The sequence below is a fragment of the Anomalospiza imberbis genome, chromosome 4 (assembly GCF_031753505.1).
Source record: "Anomalospiza imberbis isolate Cuckoo-Finch-1a 21T00152 chromosome 4, ASM3175350v1, whole genome shotgun sequence".
Classification (NCBI taxonomy): Eukaryota; Metazoa; Chordata; class Aves; order Passeriformes; family Viduidae; genus Anomalospiza; species Anomalospiza imberbis.
The window spans coordinates 53,645,262-53,667,975 of NC_089684.1; the positions used below are offsets into that span (position 1 = coordinate 53,645,262).

A 22,714-nucleotide genomic window follows, 5' to 3' on the forward strand; every position below is an offset into this window, starting at 1 on the left:
GGAGGAAAACCAAAAAGCTTGGGAAATAACCTCTCTATAGACCAGTCTCAGTGCTGTGAAATGTACTCTGTTGCCTTGAAAAGCACTATTGCTGCACAATTTTTTACAAAGAGCAACAGAACTTGTATTTTTCACCATTTTTAGATTCCGGGATCACCAGACAAACTCAACCATAGAGCAGCATGACTTTTGTTTTTAAAGGAAAACTCTTGTATTTTGAACCATTTCTATGTCTTCTAAGAAAATGTTACACTTATGCTTCCTCACCAAATGCCCGTTACTGAACCAGGTGCTTTTTTAAAATGGTTTGTTTTGTTTGGTTTTTTTAATGGGTGATGCTTTTTTTAATAAAAAACCCAGATCGTAACTTTGGGGGATCAAGGGTGATTTTTTTAATGAGATGATTGTGACAATTTGATTTTTCAAATGGAGTATATTAATTTAGTATCAATTTTTGTCAGACACTTTCAAATTAATTGGCCAAGGGTGTATGTTGTATGATAATGTTCTCATATTAAGAATGTAATTATTTCCTTATTGTATTTTTTAAAAAACAAAATCATATTTAAAAAAAAACTCTGTGAAAAAAGCATGATAGAAACATGAAAAAAAAGGTTTTGTTTTATTTTTGTTATTGGATATGTTGGCAGTGCCCATTATAATTGACTGTAAATATAGCCTTTCTACTGTATTTCTCAGTGTATTTAAGTTCTTTTGACACACATTCATGGACAATTCTGTTAAAAAAAAACAACAAAAGTCCAAAATAGACCCACCTTCAAATGTGTGTCTTAGTAGCTTCAACTAACTTTATGCCTTTCTAGTTTATTCTCCAGAAAGTCTTGCAAAGTGTGAAAACAGACTGGCACCTGGTAGGTGCGACAGATCCGAGACCATTATTAATAAAGTTACCTGTCAAAAAAAGGATTTGCACTGTTGTTTCTTGGTGTTTGTCAGTTCCAGAGGCACCTTAAGGTGCTGACATGGCACCTTAGCAGCTCTCCTGCAATAGTCAGCCTCAGCTGAGAGCCATTCTCCCATGCCAGTCAGTTGAAAAATGTTTGGACATAATCGTGAGTATATTTTGGTATCAGTTGTATCCCCATTTAACTGAGCAGTGACCTCCTGCAACTTGAATGCAGCCTCCAAGGACTCTCTTGGCAATAGAAATGTGAAATTGGATGTATTCAGAGCTCATAACAGCACTTCCTGCTTGCCTGTTGCATCTGCACCAGTTTGCTTAGATGTCAACTCCACTAATAAATTATGCAATATGTAAAACATTAAAAATTACCTCTAAGAAATGAAAGTGGATTAAAATTAAGCTGAGCTAATTACCAGGCTACTTAAAGATGAATGCAGCAATTTCTTATAGATGACTGACAGATGAGATTGAGCAATGTTAAGCTGTAATTACTCCTTGCTGCTTTTCTTGAAAGATTTTGCTCTTGCTCCTATTACACCACAATTATTACCAAATTTATAAAGTAGAAAGCTTAAATAGAATATACATTTCATTTTCCCAAATTGAGGGAAGCAATAATCTAAAAGTAGTTAATTGGGTTTTTTCTGTATTTACAGCCTCCAAGATAATAATGGAGTTTTAATAGTAGGTCCATGTACTGCATAATAATAATTAAAGATAAAAAAATAAATGAAAACAAACAAAAATTAACCTAAAAACACAACAAGAAAAATAAAAAAAAAATAAACCTGCCATAATCCTCTGGTCTAAAATGCCGCAAATATCTCTAGTCTCTGTCTGATTCACAAGACTTACAGAAGCAAATGGCAAAAAAAGTAAACCACCTGCATTGTTGGTGTCTCAATCATCTGCTTTTGGACCTATACAACATTATCCAAAGGCTGGGCTCTGACTGCCATAAATAGATAAACTCTATGGGAGATGGTACAAGGGGCACAGCAATCCCTCCAGATAAGGAAAAATTCTATTCATATTACAGTGAAGTTCAAGGGAAAAAAAAAGATAAGATCCTTCTAGTGTGGAAAAAAAAAATCTTGAGAAGGGGACTGTGTTAACAGGCTATAAAAATGGGGAAACAAAATAGTCCCTGTCAGTAACACTGCAAACACTGAGGGTATCAAAATCAATGATCAGGTTCAAAACAACTGCCCAATTCAGCTACAGAACTTGTCACAGAATTTTATTGATGCTAAAAGCTTATATGGGTCCATAAACAATAAAATTTGTGGCAGAAAGTAATTACTTAAAACTATCAAACACGAAGCTCCCTGCTTCAAAACAGAAAATTCCAGCTCCAGGGAGGCTGGAGGCTGGAAGTGTGTTCTGGCTAAGTGTCCTTGGGTGCTTCCCCCTGCTCTCCTGACATATTACTACTGATAAATAAAGCTGTTTTCTTTCACAGAAAAATACTTTTTTTTTTTTTCACACCAGCAGTTACAAAAACATTCCCTTCTATGAAGTTGTGTATCATATTCTTTTCAATTTGACTTCTAAAGCAAGAATCTCTCTTTTAAGATCAAGGTAATGCAAAATTATTCCTTCACAATGTATTAAATAACAAAAAAATTAAATCTTATCAAGGGTATTCCTTGTCAGTAATCTGATTATAAGGGAATAATTTTCCTGTTAGGTTTTGTAAAACCAGTAGAGTTGAAGTTACATGGTCCTGAGCTGAACATAAGCTTAATTCATGGTTTATTTACTAATTTTTAAATAGACTCTTATTTGCTCCCACTGAATTATTCCTTAGAATTTTTACTTATTTAGCCTGTTTTTGGCATGTACCACTGATTTTGAAATTTTTGAAATCAGTTTTTAGTACGATGCTGTGATGGCAGGAATGGATCCTTTTATCACTTTCAAAATACACTGTGCAGCATTTGTACTATTTTGCTTCAGCTTTTGAAAACCATGAGGGTCAGAGTACAGTACATTTTCTCCACAGCAGCTGGATCCATAAGAAAACAAAACATCTTTCAAGGCATAAATCACAAAAAGAAAAAAAAAATTGAAAATAAATCAGTGTCTTAATGGAAAACAGGAAAAAATATTGCCTGTTGTTTATGCCTCAGAAGTTTTATCATAGAGACATGAGTTATGATGATGTTGAAACCAGTTAAGCTTCAAAACATTATAGCAATTAATATGACTTTGATGACGATAGCAAAGGAAACAGAAATGAAGCAATTATTCTTTTCTTTCCACAGAAATCAGTTTCTCAAGTAAAATAGCCCTTCAGGTTAAGTATTAGCAAATTTTATTTGGTGTCTCATTTATGGGAACAGCATGGCCGTGTCTGTTCTCACTGCTGACCTTCCAAATCAGGAGGTTTCCTTGGAAAGAACTATTGGAACATCATTAAAAATAACTTCAGAATTTCTTTGAGTTTTGCTTTTATTTATATCAGAGCACTAAATTTGGAAAATGAGATGTCATTTGAGATTCAAAAGTCTGCTTTTGTAAAGATAAACTGCAGTTAAAGCCTCAGCTAGCCACAGTATAGGATTAGAGAACCTAAAATGACAAATTGCAGTGTTTCCTAGCTGAGCTGCACAAGTAGGGGAAGCCTCAAGCTTCATTCCTGCATCCAGCCTCACATTTAGCGTGGTGTGCCACAGGGTAGGGTCAGACTGCCCACACCACAGCGCTCCTCCAGCAGGCACCGTGAGAAAGTGCTGAACTAGGGCAGACTGAGAAAATTCAGTTTAATCTTGTCAGAATTATTTTTAATTATCCATCTTCAGATCCTCAAAATATAGCCACTCTATGAATAAATAATCCATTTGTGGCCCTATTAAAACTTCATTACAGTCTATAAAATGTATGGCTAATTAAAAAATTGGTAGATAATAATTCATGTTGCTGCTCTATCCCTGTATGAGGTTTAGTATTACTTCACATTGCACATCCACAACCACAACAATTAGCAACACCCCTGTTCTTCCCTGTTGTGGGCAGCAGGCAGTGAAAAGAGCCATCAAGTGTTTATTCTACCAGTGTCAGACTTTCCATGGGAAGGCACCAAGCTACACAGCAGCAGCCACCTCTCAGCAAACCATAAACTCTATTCCAGCCTGAAATACAAGCTCCACCAAAAACAGTTCACCTCTAAACTTTTGAAGCAGGAAGGAATGCCCAGTCTGAAGGGATGCAAGGCATATTCTGACTTTAGCAATTCAGTGACCTTTGCAAAGACAGAGAGCACTTGCCGGGACCAGTAGGAGAAAATCTTTAGGACATTAAGGCCAAGACTTTATAGAAATACACTATATAATTTTGCATTTCATTTCCAAAAACTGTAGGCAGAGTGAAATAAATACTTGTGGTAGCTGGTCACGTTCAGTGGGCATAATTCTGAGGATTTTGGATTTGCTGGCTTTGTAGATGACTGAATATAGTTTGTAGCTTAGTTTTATTTTGAGTCAAGGCCTGATCCTTACACACAACTACATCCAGCTTAAGGGCTAATTTTGACTTGCAGACCCCTCAATTTTGCAAATAGAATGCAGCTTCTACAGCACAGGCAATTCCTTAGGAAAAGAGTGGGCTAAAGGAAGGGCAATTAATAAAAAGAAGATATTGGAATAAAGGCACGGCAAGGGCAGAACACACATACTTTTGTTCTGTTGATGGCGCTCTATCACAGGGAGATCAAGGCTGAGACCTACGGAATTCTTACTCAAGACAGAAATACTCAGCCCCCGATTCAGCGACTTGCAGAGCAGCAGCTGCACGGCTCCCGTCTCACCGCAGGATGTCACCCTCCACCACTGCAGACACTCACCTCCCAGGGAAAAGGAAAAAGGACTTTTCCCTCTTGCCCTCGGAATGGAGTCGAGCTGCAGGGTAGGAGGATGGAGTGCCTAAAGAGGAGAATGAAGGTTTGCTGCAGCCTTTGGGCTCAGTGTTGCAGAGTTGAGTCGTTTGCTGCTCAATACAGACACACAAACTCTGGCGACTGGTTAAAGCGGTTCCCCTCCACAAACCCCGTGAGAAGCTTCTAAAGGAAAACAGAGCAATCAATAGTTTAGAACCAAATTTTATTAAAGAAAAACCTGGAGTGCAGGTTCTCGGGACAAATGCATACCTTTGGATGCAGTGGAGTACACAGGTACGTATACAGTAGATTGCCTGCTACATGTTTGGAAGCTGAAAGAGACCGTGATAATCTGTACTGCACAGTTCATCACCATTGTTAAAAGTTGTCAAAAACTTGCGTGTGGATCGCTAACAGATACTTGGTTATGTGTGTGCACTACATATTGCACAAGACTTTTTGATTAAGCTATTACTTGTGCAATTGAATCACAGTTAAGTGTTACGTCAAGCATATTCAAACATATATTTTGCTTCCTTTTCTCAAAAACAGCACGTCACTACAAAACTGCCATTAAATGTTACATATTTACAAAAATATACAAATAACACTTTTCCCCATTTTTGACAATGCACCAGTTATGGATTTGTTTCATTCTTCACTTGAGCCCTGTTACTGTATACAAAGAAACCTGCTTAAAGTCAAGGTCACCTGAAACAAAATTAGGAGAAGGCATGTTTTGTTTTCACAAATACTAGAATGTGCAAAGGCAGAAGGAGAGGACTGTGTAGCCTTGTATGTTAAAGGTAGGGGTTATAGCATACCGATGACTCCTAAGAACCTTCACATGGAGTGGAATAACCTCTTGATCAAAAATCCAGTTGGATACAGTGTTAAGCATTTGCTGACCAAGCAGTCATAAGCAGTTAAAAAATTCAGTTCTACCTTGGTTGTAATTAGCTTACATCTATCCAAAGAACTCTCATGCTAGCAATGGGAATAAAAATTACTGTGAAAATCAGTAAGTAACCTGTGTAAGAACAGGTGTATTGAAAAGACTGATTTTAACCTGCAGTTGCTTTCCAAATTCACCGTGGATGAAATTCTTCTGTAACACAAAGCTGAACTGATAATGTCTGTGGAACTGCATGGCCATAAATTAGAGTAGAATTTGGCCCTACAATGTCAAATAAAGGATGTTCCACATTAACAACAAGGTAGTGAGACATGCTTAGTGAATCTTCACAAGACATTTGTCAAGTCTAGTTTTTATTTTATAGGCTTTCATATACTTACCAAGAGCTGCAGCACTAATTAGTAATGAAATATTATTTAGGCTTGTCTTAATTAACATTTTTTCTCCTTTTGTTTTCATGGGTAATGCCAGCAAAGTCTATATTTATCTGTCTGTACCTGGATTAAGAGACTTTGCACCCACCTGTGCTGGAACAGCCACAGATGCACTGCAAATAAGCTGGCTTTACTCTTAGAAAGGAAACTTCTCCCATTCCAACTCTCATCTCTCCAAATATTCCTCCAATCTAGGATGAAGCAATATTCCTAGTGCTGCTTCATAAATACAAGTTGATACACCAAGTTAATTTAATTTAGGTGAGGAAGGGTAATACCTGATGCCTCCAAAACCCACACTTGCAATGCACTAGGGTGGCATTCTTGAAAACCACCTTCTGCAAAGAAGCCTATGAAAGTTTAATGGAAAGGTAAATCACAGGCACTGTACATATTTGTAAAAATAAGTGGTAAGTAAAACATAAAATGTGGAGGCTTCCCAAAGCACTCTGCCAGATGATCAAGTTCCCCGCCCTCTTCCAATCTGCTGTTCCTCTGCAAACTTCTTGTATTTATTTTTCCTCAGCCACACGGAAGAGGATGAAAATTAGTTAATCACCTTTTAACATCAACCCAGTTTATTGAAAGAATGACAATCAGAGAAAAACAACTCAGAGAAGACTGGGATCAAGAGAGGAGAATTCAAGTATACTTCTCCATTTGATTATGTTTTCCCTCCAGAGCCTTCTGCACTGCAGCAAGTGCAACCCATGACTTTACACCCATGAGGAAATAAATCACAGCCTGTCAGTGACAAATGAAAAAAAGGATCTGTACTCAAAGGCCTGGTGTGTATATGAAACGGAGGAACTCTCTGTTCCTAAAATTAAAATTTCTAGTCACATGTTCAGTAAACTCCAGTCACTGCTGTTTACCCTCAGGAATACTACACCAGCTCCATTCATCTTCTTTAAACATTATAAAATTACAGCTCATAGAGGCATTCTAGCAAATTACATTTCAACAGTATAAATGTAAGAGACAGACTCTATAAAATAATTCTTTTCCCTTGTCTCCTAGCTTGGTGCTGTGCTAGGGAGGAGCACCATTAGCAAATGACCCCCAGTTATCTGGAGCACACATACAGGCACCTCGACTCTGAAAGCAACATCTTTTCCATGCACCTCAGGTGGGATGTTGCTGCAAGTCAGATCTGTCTTAAATTATAGGCAGAGAGATGGTGATAATTTTGAATGTTCCTCGTGCTGCTTCAATTTAGACTCATGGTTTAAAGTCTCTGCATGCAACCAACAAAATAAAATAGTGGCCATTACAAATCAAAGTAAGCTTCAAGACTTAAGCAAAACAAAATCAACAACATGGTAAAACCATACACACTGGTAACACTGACTTTCCCTGCTTTTCCTTGTCCTGCTTAGTCCTGTGCTCCCCTCCCTCTCACTGACACTCCCTAAGACAGGCTGTACCCTTCCAAGATATGGCTGGGCTTTTCAATGATCTTACTCCTATTACATTATCCAAGCTCCTCCAGCATGATGATTCTGCCAAATATATCTGGTGACTTTGCTTAAATTTGTATTTTATGGAACCTGAATCCAAGCCATTTTCCCCTCCCTCTAGGAAAGGTTTCATACAGACCCATTCCATAAACCTGTCAAGTCACATTGCTCCTGACCCTCTATTAACAAATTCTCTTCGCTTCACCTATTCTTCAGCTTTGGGTTGTAACAGTGTCTCTAAAAGGCTGCGTCTCAGCTTGGGCCTCAGCATTTCCCATACTGAAATACAAATGCAGCCCAGTGGTCTGGCAAGGTGTCTCTATCCCTGCTGCAATTCTTCTGTACCTGCCAGACTGCGAGGCTGGCAAGGCAAGCCAGCCCTTGCTGTGCTCCAGCAAACTCATGGGAACACTGTGTCTCAGCCTATAACCCAAAAGGAGGCAGAGGAAGATATTTGGGAGATAACAGATAATGATCTTTGTCAATTAGATACATAATTTTACTACAGACCAACGGCAAAACCAATATATACACTGGTGAGAGAGGAAATGCTGGTTTTTATTCTTTCAGGGAGTATAATACTCATCCACATCTCAAAGCAGAAGCATGTGCTCTCTGGGATTGAACATCTGAGAGAAGTTCTTGAAAAGTAAAAGATAAGAATTCCAGAAAGGTTCAGCAAAAATGAGAGCCAAAATTAAAGCTGAAAGGATTAAAAGATACTGAAGTGAGAAAGAAACAGGAAGGATGGACTGCAGTGACACAAAGCACAGGGAACCTCATTGACTCAGACAATACAGCAGAGCTTAAAGGAGAAGCAGGAACGGGGAAGATTGTTATTCTTCTTGCTATCAGTTGGGACACAGTAGGGTGCATATCCAAATAGAAACACAGACAGTAACATAAAGGAGAACAAAAAGCAAGGAAGAAAAAGTGGACTGTAGAAAACTGTCATCTGGAGAAGCCAGGCAAGGCAGAGCCACAAACAGCAGCAATAATGAAACACAACAAAAGGACTACAAAACAGGGGTGGGGGGAAAGGAGGAGAAACAGAAAATAGTAGAAATTCAGCTTTTTTTTTTTTGGCAAAGATTTGGAAGCATTAAACAAGGCAGGTGACTTCATGAACAGTTACTTTGCTACTTCAGCATCTCAGAAGAGTAACCCCAAAGAGAGGAGTGTATTTACAAGTAAATGGAGCCAGTGAATTTGGCAATTCGCTGGGCAGTTTGTTTGTGAAAATATTCTGTAATTTTAACCATTTAAAGGCCCTAATGTGAACCTGAAACATAGAGGTGGTGTATTACAATAGTCTCCTTTGGATTAGTTTTACCATTTGCAAACTGCCTACGTGCATGTTACTGATGTTTGGGGTCACGTTTCTTCTGCACAGTCCTTTCTATTCAAAATCCATAGCAAGAATATCTCAAAATCCACATGGATATAAGCCTGCCGTTTTCCTGTATGAGCTGTCCTCATTAAAAGTATCTCTTTCACCATTTCAGAAAGATTTCATTTTTAAACTCTTAATCAATAAGCAGTGTGAATTAATAGTTTTTCTAAAAAGTGAATAAACCGATTCATTTGCTTTGATCTGCAAGAGTAGACACTGTCAGTAAGAACTAAATATAAGTATCAAAAGCTGGCTAAAATTAGCAACAAAAAACATAGAAATATAAGACACGTTAAGAAAGTTATTTGGAATGCCTGGCCTTCCTGGTGATTAACATACTCATACCATTAAAAATACGTGCAAAAAAGGCATATTCTTTAAGCAGTTCCAGGTACTGCTGCTTGTATTATTGCTGCTTAACAGGGCTTTATCTCCACTGTATTGCAAGTAATCAGTGTAAAGATGCAAATTATACAGAAACTCAGAAATCAAGGCTGATCAAGACAGACAAAGTGTGTGTGAAATCCAAGTGTTGCAAGGAAAATATATTAAGCAAAATTACTTGTGTAAGGGAAAGAATGCACTTCCTTTTAGGGCAAGTAAATGTTCTCTGAAAGAAAATCAATCTGGAAGGAGAGAGAGGCAAAGAGTTTGCAATTAAGAGTATGTATTTTTAGAGATACTACTAAAAAGTATTTATTGCAAACCATAATAGCTCTCTGATAAGGATTTTTTCACATAGCTATGTTGTTGTATTCTAGAGTACATATTTCTAAGCCTTCCAGTATTTCTTAGGTACTGTCTTACAGAAGATCATCTCAGCTACCAACATATAAACTAGCTGGAAACAGTAATGCTGACAAGCCTCACATATGAAAAAAAAAAAAAAAAGGATGAAAAGAATGGAAGTCATACATGGCTCCACAATTCATGGTTTAAGTAATTTGTTACACCATTTAACAGGAGGAAAAAAGCTGGGACTGAAGACTTACAGAAATGAGATGTCATATTAAAAATCATGAAAATAACTTGTTTTACATATCAATTTCAATGGAAAAATATCCCAAGAGGATACATTCTTTAGCCTCCAGAGCAGCCTGAAGCACCATTACAGGTTCTTCTTTCCCCAATAACATGCACCCTCTCTGCTTATGCAACACACTTGAAAAGAAGGAACAAATAGGAACTTTTTCTGCATGACATTCCCATCCAGACTTGGGAAATGGGCTGTTCTAGGATGTCTTAGTATGGAGCAGCCCTTCTGCACCCCCTCCAGTCTGAGCATGCACAGACAACTGGAGGCAATGCTGCTGAGGTGAACAGCTGGGTAGAAGGGCTGGCTTGGGATAGAAGATTACAAATTTGAGAGGGCACAGCTTGACATTTCCCAAAGACTGCGGGGTTAGGCTATTAATTGCAAAAGCTAACCAGGGGTCTGAGCTATTTGTCACTTTGATGATTATAGAATAAAAATAAGTCAAAAACATTACATGAATAAAAATGCATTTAAATGGCACTGAGAGGGCAAATGCTAAGATGCTGAAAGGAAATACAGAACACGAAAATACAAACTTAACATTAAGATAATTATCTGAGCAGACCTTACTTATAGTCAATTAAATTAGCCATTCTAATGAAAGATTTAGGTTTTCTCAGACTAGTACTGGCTATGTGCCAGTCTTTTGAAGAAAGTTGTAGAAGCAATGTACAACTGGGACTAAAACAGAAAATGAGCCAGGAAGCAGCATTTTGGATGGACTTAAAAGACAAAACAAAATTTTGCATCTCAAAAATCAAGATTTATAAGGGTAAATGCTTATAAATTTTGTCCTGGTGGAAATCCAATCTTTTGAGAGAAATGGGTACTTACTTTCATCTAAAATGCTGAAATTAAAATGAATATGGAAACAATATAGTGGTATCAATCAATATGCAATAAAACAACTACAGTAACTCCAACTGGCAGGGACTGTGCTATGAAATAAAATGTTTAGTCTCTCTTTTCCCCTGAAGTCTCATTAATGAGAAAATTACAAAACTTTTTAATATGAAACATAGGAAAAATCTATGACTGAAATTGTCATCGATTCTATCTACTTAGAAACATTGACTTGAAATAACACTAGAAATTCAAAACTTATCAGAACCTCTGGTTCATCATCAAAAAGCTACTGTATGTATTTACTATCTTAATAGGATTTTCTTTTTCCCACACATTTGTTTGAGCATGTATCTGTGTAAGGAGGATGGAAATAACTGCAGTTCCATTCTAGTGAGCTCTATTAAAGATACAGCATACAGTCTTCCCACTAAGAGAAGGTTTCATTGGACTGAAAACACAGTTAACCATGATAAACATGTCAGATGAAACTTGCTTTGCACTAAGAACTACTAATGGCAAAGCACTGATTTGTCTGTCTCTACAGGACACTTAGTTAATAAATTATCTATTTTATATTAATAAACAGCTTACTCCTCATTACACTGGTCACTGAAAGAAGAAAATGCATCAAGAAGGATTTAATTCAATGAGAATATCATAAAAGAGTTCCAAGAAATTGGATGTGAACTGTGGATGACAACAACATCTCGCCTCAGCTCTTCTATTTCTTCACAGCCATTTCCACCACCATCTTCAACAGAGTATAAAAATATACACTGGTTTATATTGCTTATATTATTGAAAAATTAATTAACACTGTGTGCATTTTCCCTAAATGTCCTCTGAGCATTTCTGAGTACTTTATATGGATGCGCTGTTCCAAAGCCATATAAAACATTTAATGTCAAAAGAGAAAGCAAAGACAACAGCTGTAAATCTTGATGGCTCTGTTCGAATGCTTCAGATCATACTGCTTGGAGCACTCTGAAAAGTACAGTGTTTTTGAAATTGCAAATATATCAGATTTTAAGAAGGCCAAAAGAGGACAATGAGGCCAGTACACTGGCACTCCTTTTAAAATTCAGTATACTTCAATATCAGTGCTGATAAATATCATTTTACCCATTTTTATAAGGTTTTTGATCAAATAACAATGCATAGAAATGAGTTGACAATACTAGTGTGCAACAGCAAAATCACAGCCAATGTTGCAGTGCTACCATGTAACAGTATATTCCAATAGCAGTGTTTAAATAAAATGACCTTTCTTTTCCTTTTTACCAGTGATGCACGTTTTTTGAATTATGCTTTTTTTTACATTTATACATAATTGCAGCTGGTTTCAGTAGAGAATTTTTAAGAACAGTGATAATTACAAGTGAAACAAAGAAAGTTAAACCATTAATAATTTATACTCACAAAATTCTTTTGCTCTGATGATCGTGAACAAACAGCAATTAATTTAGCCTCACAATGCCCCTGTGAGGTAGGTAATTACTATCAGCCCCATTTTATAGGTGGGGAAACTGGAGCACATACAAGGGAAATAACTTGCTCAAAGTCTGGGCACAGAATCCAGATATCTGACAGTCATCTTCTGTTTCTTAGCCACCACCCTTCCCCACTAAAAAAAGCTCAACCGAAATATGTACAAATACTGCATGTGTGCACGCACACATGTGACTAGCACTTGTGCATAGAAGCAACTCTGTGTTTCTGAATACTCACGTATCAGGATTTTAGATACATATAAAGAATAAAAAGTTAAGATATCATGAATGTAGTTCAAGAGACATGAGAACTAGCACTAGTGAGTCTTTTCATTGACAGATAAACCAAGACACCATGAATGAGAAAATGGTAACAGTACTTTCTCAGTTTTAAAATAATTCATTTTAAAATTATTCTTGTGAGGAAATCAAAGGCTTCCTTTATTATCCGCTGGGTATTATTAATACAGTTACGGTAATACCAACGTGTCTTTAGAAAACAGTTTTTAAGACATGACAAACCAACCTCACAGGAGTGCTGCATGAATCAATTATTAAGCATTGGAAAAAATTATTACAGACACTACACTGTGCTAAGTGTTAATTAGAGTACCAAGCAGTTAACTATTCTACCATATTCCAAAAGACTCCTGTCATCAGAGACACAAATCACCCTGAATTAAATGTATAAAAGTATCTGTTAAAGCATAAATTAGATGTGTGACCTAGTTCCAACAGAGTCCTTTACCAATCAGACTAACCATGTGAGAACAACCCCAAGCTGGAGCTTCCATCCCATTCCTTGTCTATGAAGCTGGTTTGCCACTCACCTGCCCTATACAAACAACCTATTTCAGATTTATTTCACAGGAACAAGTGAGATGGTTGCAGTGTTATTTTATTCTCTGCTCCAGCTCATTTCCACTAGAAAAAGCAAGAAGAGCTGGTGAGGAGAGAAAGCCCCTGGTGCAATGATCCCAAGAGTTTAAAATTCACAGCATGTTTTGTACATGCACTTCTCTTCAAGAAACCCAGACTCAGATACATTTAAGACCTTGGATTTCCACAGTCTGGCGTACAACAGTCAGCCAGGGCATTGCTTCTCTGTTAATAAGTTTACATGGCACTATACAACTAAATAGACAGAAAACTTAGAACAATTTTTGTAATTGTTTTCCTGAGTGGTTTGCAAGTGCTTTTCAGAATCTTCACTCTAACTTTCCCACCTAGTTCCTTACAGTAAGTTTATAATCTAGATTTTTCTTGTGCTTTACTCATACATCCTATGGGGTTAGAACTTACAGTACTACACTGAATTACTACCTCCCAATCTGCTGCATTTGATGATAATATGCTCTATATTCACAGCTACATGGAAGAATGATTCCAATACATACACTGATTTTAAGACAGTTCTTTTCTATTTGACTAGCCTTCATTATTTTCTGTTTGCCTATTCTGGATGATGCGCTATCTCTATCCTTCTTAAACAAGGTGGTGGGCGAGCTTGTCACTAGCATCAGTATGACATTCAGTGAGTACAGAGTTATTTATTCTCTATCAAAGGCATAAAGTGAAGAGATTATATAGGTTTCTGAGAGAAGCATCCTAATCCCAGGCAGCTGTGACACAGAGGATGCCAGACATTTAAACTCACCACACCACACCATATTTGTTTTCCGGCATGGTTAAAATAAACCACAGAGAAAAGACAAGAGGAGTGTGGATTCACTGCACTGTCATTCCCTAGGGATGCAGAGTCAACACTAGGAAACTCTGACCCAACTGACAAAACTGGGATGAGGAAACAAGGACCCGACTTACAAGCCTTTCTGCAGGCAGCTCCTCCAGAAGCCCTTCCCCTGCTGTCCCTGCAGAAAAAGGGGCCAGTGGTGGTAGGGACTGAGAGACACCTCGTGGTGATGGGAAAGAAACAGGAAGCCCTAAATCCCTTCCCATCATTCCTGTGACCCTCTGGATTGTCAAACCAACCCAAGTGGAAAAGGTCAGGTTGGGGTTTGCCCACTCCCACCAGCAGGGGCAAATGCCAGGGGAAATCCCAAAGAGGGATGCTGTGGGAAGGAGATGGCAGTGCTACCCAGCCCTTCCCAAAGTAGAACTCTGACCCACCCAGCACAGCTGCCCTTATAGGAAGTTTTAAAAAAATAACCATACAAGGAAAGCTGTGTAAAAGAGGTATTTACACTCTCTGGAAATTTAAAAAGAGACAGGCCACCAGCCTAGGGTTTAACAGGAGAACTCATCTGGCAACTACCATCATCCTAGAGGGGCTTGCTCAGGAGGAAAAAAAAAAGAGCAACTAAAATTACTGTCTTCAAGTGAAGGCACCTGGTCTGGAAATAGCATCAAGCTGGTGTTTTTTTTTTTCACATGTGATAGGATTGGGGAGATACCGGGGCTGATAGTTTGTCAGGACTTGCTACACTTACAAGAGCATTATTGTATACTACAAGATATCCTAATTAACATTTTACTTCCTTTAATCCTCAGAAGGGCCTAAGCCTAAATTTGTTAGATTGTCTCACACATGTTTCAGTTAAGAGCTGGTCTCATCTAGGAGTGCATTTGTCTCTCTCTCAGTCCTTTCCCAGTACAGAAACACTTGGCCTACTAAAAAAATTGTCATTGTGATCAACCAACAATTTTTTGTGGTCTAGTCACTTGTGTAAAAATCACCTTTTCGGGCTGAAGACTCCCAGCCTTCCACTGAATACCTCAATCAAAAATATAATTAAAAAGTTACAGTCAATCATTCTAAAAATAAAGAAATAGAGCATATACAGAAAAGAAACAAGGTGGCATTGAAGGTGCCTAGGGCTACAAATTTGCTACCATAGTTTGAGTTTTGATCAAAATGAGTTCCCAGGCCATAGAGTGAACACAAGACATGTTATCCTTCGCCCTTGGTAATTGATGATGGATGCTTTTTTCCACAGGACTGATAAGAAACCTCCTCTCCATCAGCATTTACAGCCATGTTTACAATTTTGGGACATCACCAGGGAAAACTAAAACGGTACAGTGAAGAGTCTTTCGGTTTTTGTGTTCAGCTGCAAATATCAGCTAACCAGGTAACTGTGCATCTCTCTGGAGTTGATGCTCAAAACCACGCCTGAGTGATTGCCTAGAAAAATACAGAAACAAAAGGCCAACATTAGTGTATTTAAGGTACTCCACATAAAATCCCCCTTTTATTGCAGAGACAAGTAAATTGCATAAGAGAGTGTCTTTATCAAACAACAGGTCAGGTGAAGGTTGGTGCAACAGCTCCATGTACCTACAGCACAATTTTGCACAAAGCTTTTGCTCATGGTGGTGGATTTGTGGTGAATTCCTAGGGTTTCTATCCCAGTGACAGCATAAGTTGGTTCTCTTTGTGGCTTATAAAGGTGTAGTTGTCTCGAGGGGTGCAGGTGAGGGAGGAGAATGGAACCTGAGGCGTCCATTCGACATGCCACTGACCTGGGACTGGACACTGACCGGCATCAGCAATAAGGGAACTCTGTAGCTGTTCAAGTTGCCACTTCTCCCAGAAGGAGTCACTGCAAGGTAATGGTGTTGAGGAGTCCCAAGGTGGGGGTTGCGATAAAGTAGGCAACATAAAATATATAGAAAACAAAAAAAGTGGATGGGTGAGTCTGGAAATACTGTACTGTGGAAATTCAAAAGTTATGAGAAGAGAGAGAACAAACAGAAACCCAGGCCTGTAAATCCCTGCTGTGCATGGAGCGGAGGCGGCTACTGACATCTCCCAAGAGGGAGGGAGAAAGCTCACCAGAACTAGAAGGGATCTCCATAGCATAGGAACCTTCTGCAAATAATGTAGTAAACCAGAATTTAATATAAAGCAGGGATTATAACATGTTTCATACTCTAAACCAGATAAAATAGAGTATCATTAACAGGAAAATTTTCTTGGCAGTACTGAGCAATACCGGAGCTAGTGGAAAGTATTGCAAATAACAAAACAGTAGAGTGAGCAGGAGTGTAGTTTTATGTATTAAATAACATCTTCTGTCTAAAAGCTGTACAGCAGCTGACAAATACGAATTATTATGATCCACAAAAATGAGCTTTTTACACTCTCCTGGAAAGTCTGCTGCTGCAGACAACCTGGCTGAAGCACAAATCACCTCAAAATCACATTTATATTCTTATGTCATCAAAACATCATGATCTTGTAGTCTTTATCCCAAAAATAATGCTCTGCTCAGATGGAAGATTTTTGTTTTCTCTGAGTAACAAGGGCAGGGCAAGCAGAGATTATTTCTAAATGTGTTACAAATCAGGGTAGCGTTTCTTTATTAGAGCATCCCAAGCTGCCTTCTTTTAAATAAGCCACGAGGGATTTTCCACCATTAAAAGAAGATATGCTTTTGTACATTACTAGAGGTGTTTGAATGCTCCACTTTAATAGGCATGTCTGCAAGAACCTTGTTAGCATTCAGCTTCTCCTCTAAAGACCCTGGAGACAAGATGACCAAACAAATTTAACATAGACTTTGTTTTTCCAGGTTTGTTTTTGGAACTAACTCCGGTAAAGTCAGGAGAGTAACAAAGGTCGTCTTACAAAATTAGAATGAAAGCAGTCATACTCATACACAAGGTTGTCAAAGAAGAGATAGAAATACACAAAGCAAAGCAAGAGGCTGGATTCTTCCCTTGTGTTCAAAGCTAACACCTCCAAGAACCTAGAAGCAGCACACAGTTCTGCAAATGAAAATAAAGACATCGACAACAAACAAAAAAGGTGAAACCCAAGATAAAGAAATCTCTCGTCAGACCAGGTTCTGTCTTGCCCAGGCTACCTCAGGTGCAGCTAAAACTCATCTTCTTCCTTGAGGCTCACGAAGACATTACAATTGCCTTTCACACCATCAATCTATTGCTATAAATCCCAAAAGCTTTGGATCATCTGATTTATTTTCACAAATTTTCAGAAATGGAACTGGGTGTTTTTTACATTGTCCTAAAATTTTCAGACTGTGACCTGAAAGCAGTCTGAATACAATGTATTGTAGATCAGAACTCCATGTTGCATCAAAATTCACCACAGGGTACCAGGATATACACTTCCACCTGACACTGAAATAATTTGCACTGAGAGATACTCACAGAAAGTTTCCCTCATGGGTTCTTTAAAACCACCTCATGAATACTAGAAAATCAACAGCTAAATTAAGGAAGACTTTTGATGCTTTTGATACATGAATAAATTTAATGTTTCTAATAACAAAAACTTTAAATGCCATTGGAATATGAAGGCAAATAAAGCAATGGAGCTCCATACAATCCATCTGAAATCTCAGAAGCATTGACTCTACAAATCCTTCTGGCCTGAACTCAATTTTCCACTAATTCAGGGGATTATTGAGTGAATTCAACTGTTGCATATTATATCCCATTCTACCAAATATAATTTATCTCTAAAATTGTCCAAGTTAGTCTCCTGACATTAAACTACTATGTCTGTACTCAAGCTGTATATAGCACATCATCCACACATTAGGCTGTATCTCAAGTAAGCCAAAAGGTGACTGAGATAATCCCTTGTTAGTGTTGTTACCATTTGCATCTTTTTGAGACTGAACAGAAAATGAAAAAAATAAAATGAAAACAAACATCAATTTAAAATTAACTACTTATGAAAATTTATAAGCTAAAAATGAAGTTACCTCTTGCGTTACCTAGTGTTTGAGAGTCCAGATCATCATCAATAAACTCCTCACCCTGGATGATGTTCTGGGTGTCCTCACTGTGATTAACAGGGCTTGTCATCTCCTGCTCTTTTTCATTGTGCATCTGAGCGTAGACATTTCTGCCTGGCAGTTTCCTAAATGGGACAAGAAAAAATTTTGGGATGGAATTCTTTCATGTTACACACCCTGGCACCAGAGCAGAGCTCAAGCAGGACCAAGTTGTTCCAGAAAAAAAAATTATCACCAATCCCATTCCTTCCTTAATTTTTTGATTATAACCTAAACTTACAAACTCTTTGTTCTCAGTCGCAGTTTTATGTAACTGCCTTATCAGGATCTTCAGACTAACATAATATTTAAACATCCATTTCTAAGATTGGCAGACAATGAGCAATGTTGAAAAAAAACCAAAAACAAAAAAACCTAAAGCCGTAGAAAACCTATTTTAAGAATTCAAGCAATAAAAGGGCCCAGTGGATGTTCATTCTTGATCCCAGGTGTCCTCACATACATTAAGCTGGGCTGCAATCATCATCACATCTTCCTGAGCATGTGGGCTGACACTGAAGTGTGATAGCATCAGATAGACTCATAGTCTCCTCAGGGACAGGGAGAAATAGTCAGGAGGAGTCCAGGAGACAAGGAATGGAAAGGAGCAGAGACTGAAGAGTCAGGAGGCCAGGACCAAGGGAGAAGGAATAAGAACATAAACAAGCATCAATAAGAGCACAAGACAGGGGAGGCTGGTTAAGTTTAGCAGGCAGCACTGAAGGAGACACAGTATAAAGTTTGGACTGGGAACTGATGAATTAGACAAACTTCACAAGAGACAATAATTCACTCACTCTGACTGGAATCCAGAGAAACAAAAAGCATCTTATTAAATTATCACCATGGCTGAGATTGGGAGGCTTACGACTTAATATTGATAAGGGGCTCTTAACTAGATTAATTTCAATTAGACTTTGTCAACTCAAAGGAAAAAATCAGGGACTGCTAGCTTTGCAACAGATTTTATGGTTTAAACATTCCTCAAAAGCCTGCCCTTTGTGCTGTAGTTGTGTTCACCTGCAGTCTGCCTAGGCAAATGAGGACATCCTTTCTCAAGCACCAAGCAGACACTTCTGATTAGGGAGCTGCAGGCTCTAAGCTCCATTTCCTACAGTGCCAGAAGCTGCTTGACAGCTTGAGCAGCCTGACAGCAGATCATGGCTGTCAAAGTCTGTGCTTAAAGCCAGATTATTACAATGGGTAGAAAAGAAAAACAAGCAGAAGAAGAGAAAAAAACAGGGTTGAACATCTGTGGTTTCTGTTGAGCCCCTTTAGACAGTGAGAGAATAGTGTCACTAAAAGTGACACTAATTTTTAGGCATCTCTCTAAAAGCAACCATCTCCTGCTCCATATTACAGCAGCAGTTTAAAATCTGTATAAATATACAGATTAATCTCTTTTCTCTAGGCTTTTGAAGAAGATATGTTTTAAATGCCATTTCACAAGAAGGTGTCTTTAGCATTTTGTTTGAGATAAAAAAAGTTACTGCAACAAACTATTCTGCAAATCAACTTCCACTCCATCAAAGTAATGAAAATAAATTTAACTTACTAAAAATTTAAGATGACTGAAGATAATCTCCTCCCTTTAATCTGTGCAATCCAAAAGATAAATTGAGTCCTACATATCTACACAAACACACATATCTGTAAGGTATGTGTATACACAAACACACACACAAAATTATATCTCTAAATAAAAATTAGGTATTTTATCCCATTATTTGTAAGCAGTACAAAACCAAAAGAAAAAGAAAAAGGATGGAAAGAAGGTCTGATGACACAATGCTGTGCTATTATGATCACTTCAACAGGTCTGAGGGCTCCTCCAACAAAAACATACACATAAAACCAAGGCCTGCATCACTCTCCTTTCATTATATGGATTAAAAAAGCCATTTTGCAAGAGGGAAGGACACCCCTCATAACCAAAACAAATACATTAGGTAATTAATTTTGATTTTTTTTCTCTAGGGCCAGTAACTCCAGATTGATTTTAATGTGTCTGGTAATGAAACTGGTCATGTGGAGAACTATTTTCTCAATCAGACCTGCATCAAACCTGTCAAACTGCTCACTTTCAGTCCACCATCAAAAGCCTAAGGGAGACAAAACCCAGAAGAATGTCTCTGTAACCCATCTGCAGAATTAGCACATATGTTTCTACAATAATTATAATAACCTTGTCTGAACTATTTCTGACAGATTGGAGAAGCATCAATGGCATTATCAAAACAATTTTGACATAATAAAATTGTTAAACATCTCAAACCCATATGGCACATCAGACCTTTGCAGTTACATAAAGGGAGAAGAGCTGCCAGTGTGACTATTGCCTATGAAACCAGGTTAACAGAGTGTGTGCTTTGGTGTAAATCCTGAGGCTTCAACTCATGGCTCCTGCATGACTTATTAGTTAGAAATAACCATGAGCAAAACACATACTAGTAAACATATTCAGGAAGAATGAAGAAACCTCTCAAATTCACAAATAACCATGAAATATATTGTTAAGACTATTCCCTTATGGCTTAAGAATTAAAGGAGAAAAAAAAAAAGTGTGAGCTGTTATTTCTCACTTGCCTTATCCTGCTCAATTCTGCTAAGCACAGATCCTTTGGGGAAGGTATAAAACTGAGGTACTCAGTATTTCCACGCCTTCCTTTGCTTCTCACACTCACATGGAAAAGATTGTAACATTGAATGGATTGGAGGAAGGAGAATATCACAGGCCTTGAGAAGACATGTACTGTAGGCATTAGACCTTTTAAACACTACAGAGATCTCTCTGTGTCTCATAGTGGCTCAGGTTTACAAGGAACACACTCAACCACCCTGAAGAAAATGATAGTCCAAGCCTTTCCAAGAGGCATTTTTAACACATGTGCCGGATATTCTGTTTACAAGGGATGACCACACTGTGGGATGAAATTGGATGTGGATACTGAAGCCTTGCTAAAGATGGGCCTGATTCTGGCAATTTTGCTTCTTGCTGCTCGAACATGCAGGAAGGAGGCTGCCATCTCTACTTACACAGAGTAAAACTCTAGTGTACCCTGATGTGCTTTGCTCTTCTTCAAGAAGCAGTTAATTTTGAGTCCAATGTAACTGTTTGAAGCAGGCAGAGCTGAAATTCTTGGGTCTACATAAAAGACTACAGTGAAAACATGACAAAACACAAAATTTGACCCAAGAGATTTGTATCAGCAATATGAATATTGAAAGCACATTTAGAAGAACAGACAGGAAGATTATGCAATCGTTTCTTTGGGGGCTTAACTCATCTGCAAAATGCATGTGCTTCACATCCATCACTGGATACAATTACCTCTGCTGAGCAGCACTCCATGGTTGACATTTTTAGTTCCTTTTGTTTTTCCTGTAGCATTTTATTTCAAACATGAGAAGGAAGAAATATTTTGCCTGCCTTGAGGACCATAAAAATATGAGCTTGAGATGTAATTCTGCACACCATTACTAAAGAACATCACAGCACATGATTTCCACCAAGCTCTCCAGGTCCCCCAAAAGGTCTTCCCTTTTAGAAGATATTCCAGGAAGTATTTTGTTTTCTTTCCTTTATTCACAAATTCTAATCAATTCATACCCCAAACTGTTAGCACTTAAAAATGTTCAGCAGGAAGGAACAGCAGGAGGGGGATGCGATATTGATTCCTACTCATTTAAGCTCTAGTTTATTTGGCTTTCAATTCCTTCTTTGTGGAAAAAAATATTCACTTGCCTTTATGAAACTTCATTTATTTTCCAGAGGCTTGATTAAAATTCAGTTTAGTATAAAAAATATGAACATATCCACATGGCAAAGAATGTGGAATAATGTAGCATTCTCTTGGAACTTAAATAAAAATAACAACAATAATAATCCATTAAATAGAATACTTTATTGTGGTGTTGACTTTATTATGTTTGGACAAATATTCAGACGACTGACTTCTTTGTGCTTTAAGGCACTCCTGATATACTCGCCTCTTTCATTTCTGAAATCTTTTCTGCATGCTATTACTTTGATTTCTGAGGATGTTTTTACAAAATATTATGGAACATTGAATTAGTGCCTGTTTTTTTTATCACTAAAAGGCATGGATTGGGACTAAGCTTGCTCTCATGGAACATAAAAGTAGTATAAGCAAGGTGGGGAAAAAAGATAGCTTTTCTTCAGAGACTGAAAATGAGATAGTAAGTCAATGAGGCAGAAAGATAACACAGTTCTGCTTCAGATTGTGGAAATTACCCAAGAGGGGATTCATTTACCAAAATTGGTACTTGATAGTAGCAGGCAAAAAAGGAATACACACAAAATGGTATAAATCTGGGTGAAGACGATTCATAGTGATTTGTGAAAGCAATGCATGCAGCTTTAAGTAGTAAAGTAGTTTGCAGTAGTAATTTGCATACAAATTAAAAGGTGAAGATTTTCATACTCTTTCAGAGAATTGAATTTGCTGCAATTAACCAGGTAAAATACATAAGCACAAAAGCCAGCTATTTGCTCTGGTTTGGCTACTCAAATATCCTGCTATTATACAGAAATGAAAAATAAGAAAA

At 37.8% G+C, this 22,714-nt stretch overlaps 1 protein-coding gene across 11 annotated transcripts in view; it reads right to left on the reverse strand.

Annotated features, from left to right (window-relative positions):
* Positions 1-5,006: 5,006 nt before the first annotated feature.
* Positions 5,007-22,714, reverse strand: part of SORCS2 (sortilin related VPS10 domain containing receptor 2) — a 540,320-nt gene continuing 522,612 nt past the window's right edge. For 6 of the 11 annotated variants that reach the window (XM_068188607.1, XM_068188616.1, XM_068188617.1 and 3 more), the window contains 3 exons: positions 18,074-18,231; positions 15,861-15,940; positions 5,007-15,522 (listed from right to left, as the gene is read on the reverse strand). In XM_068188607.1, the coding sequence (XP_068044708.1) occupies positions 15,499-15,522; positions 15,861-15,940; positions 18,074-18,231 (262 nt within the window). In that variant the 3' untranslated portion in view covers positions 5,007-15,498. The remainder of the gene's footprint in view (positions 15,523-15,860; positions 15,941-18,073; positions 18,232-22,714) is intronic. The other 5 variants (XM_068188611.1, XM_068188608.1, XM_068188612.1 and 2 more) reach the window with 5 other exon arrangements.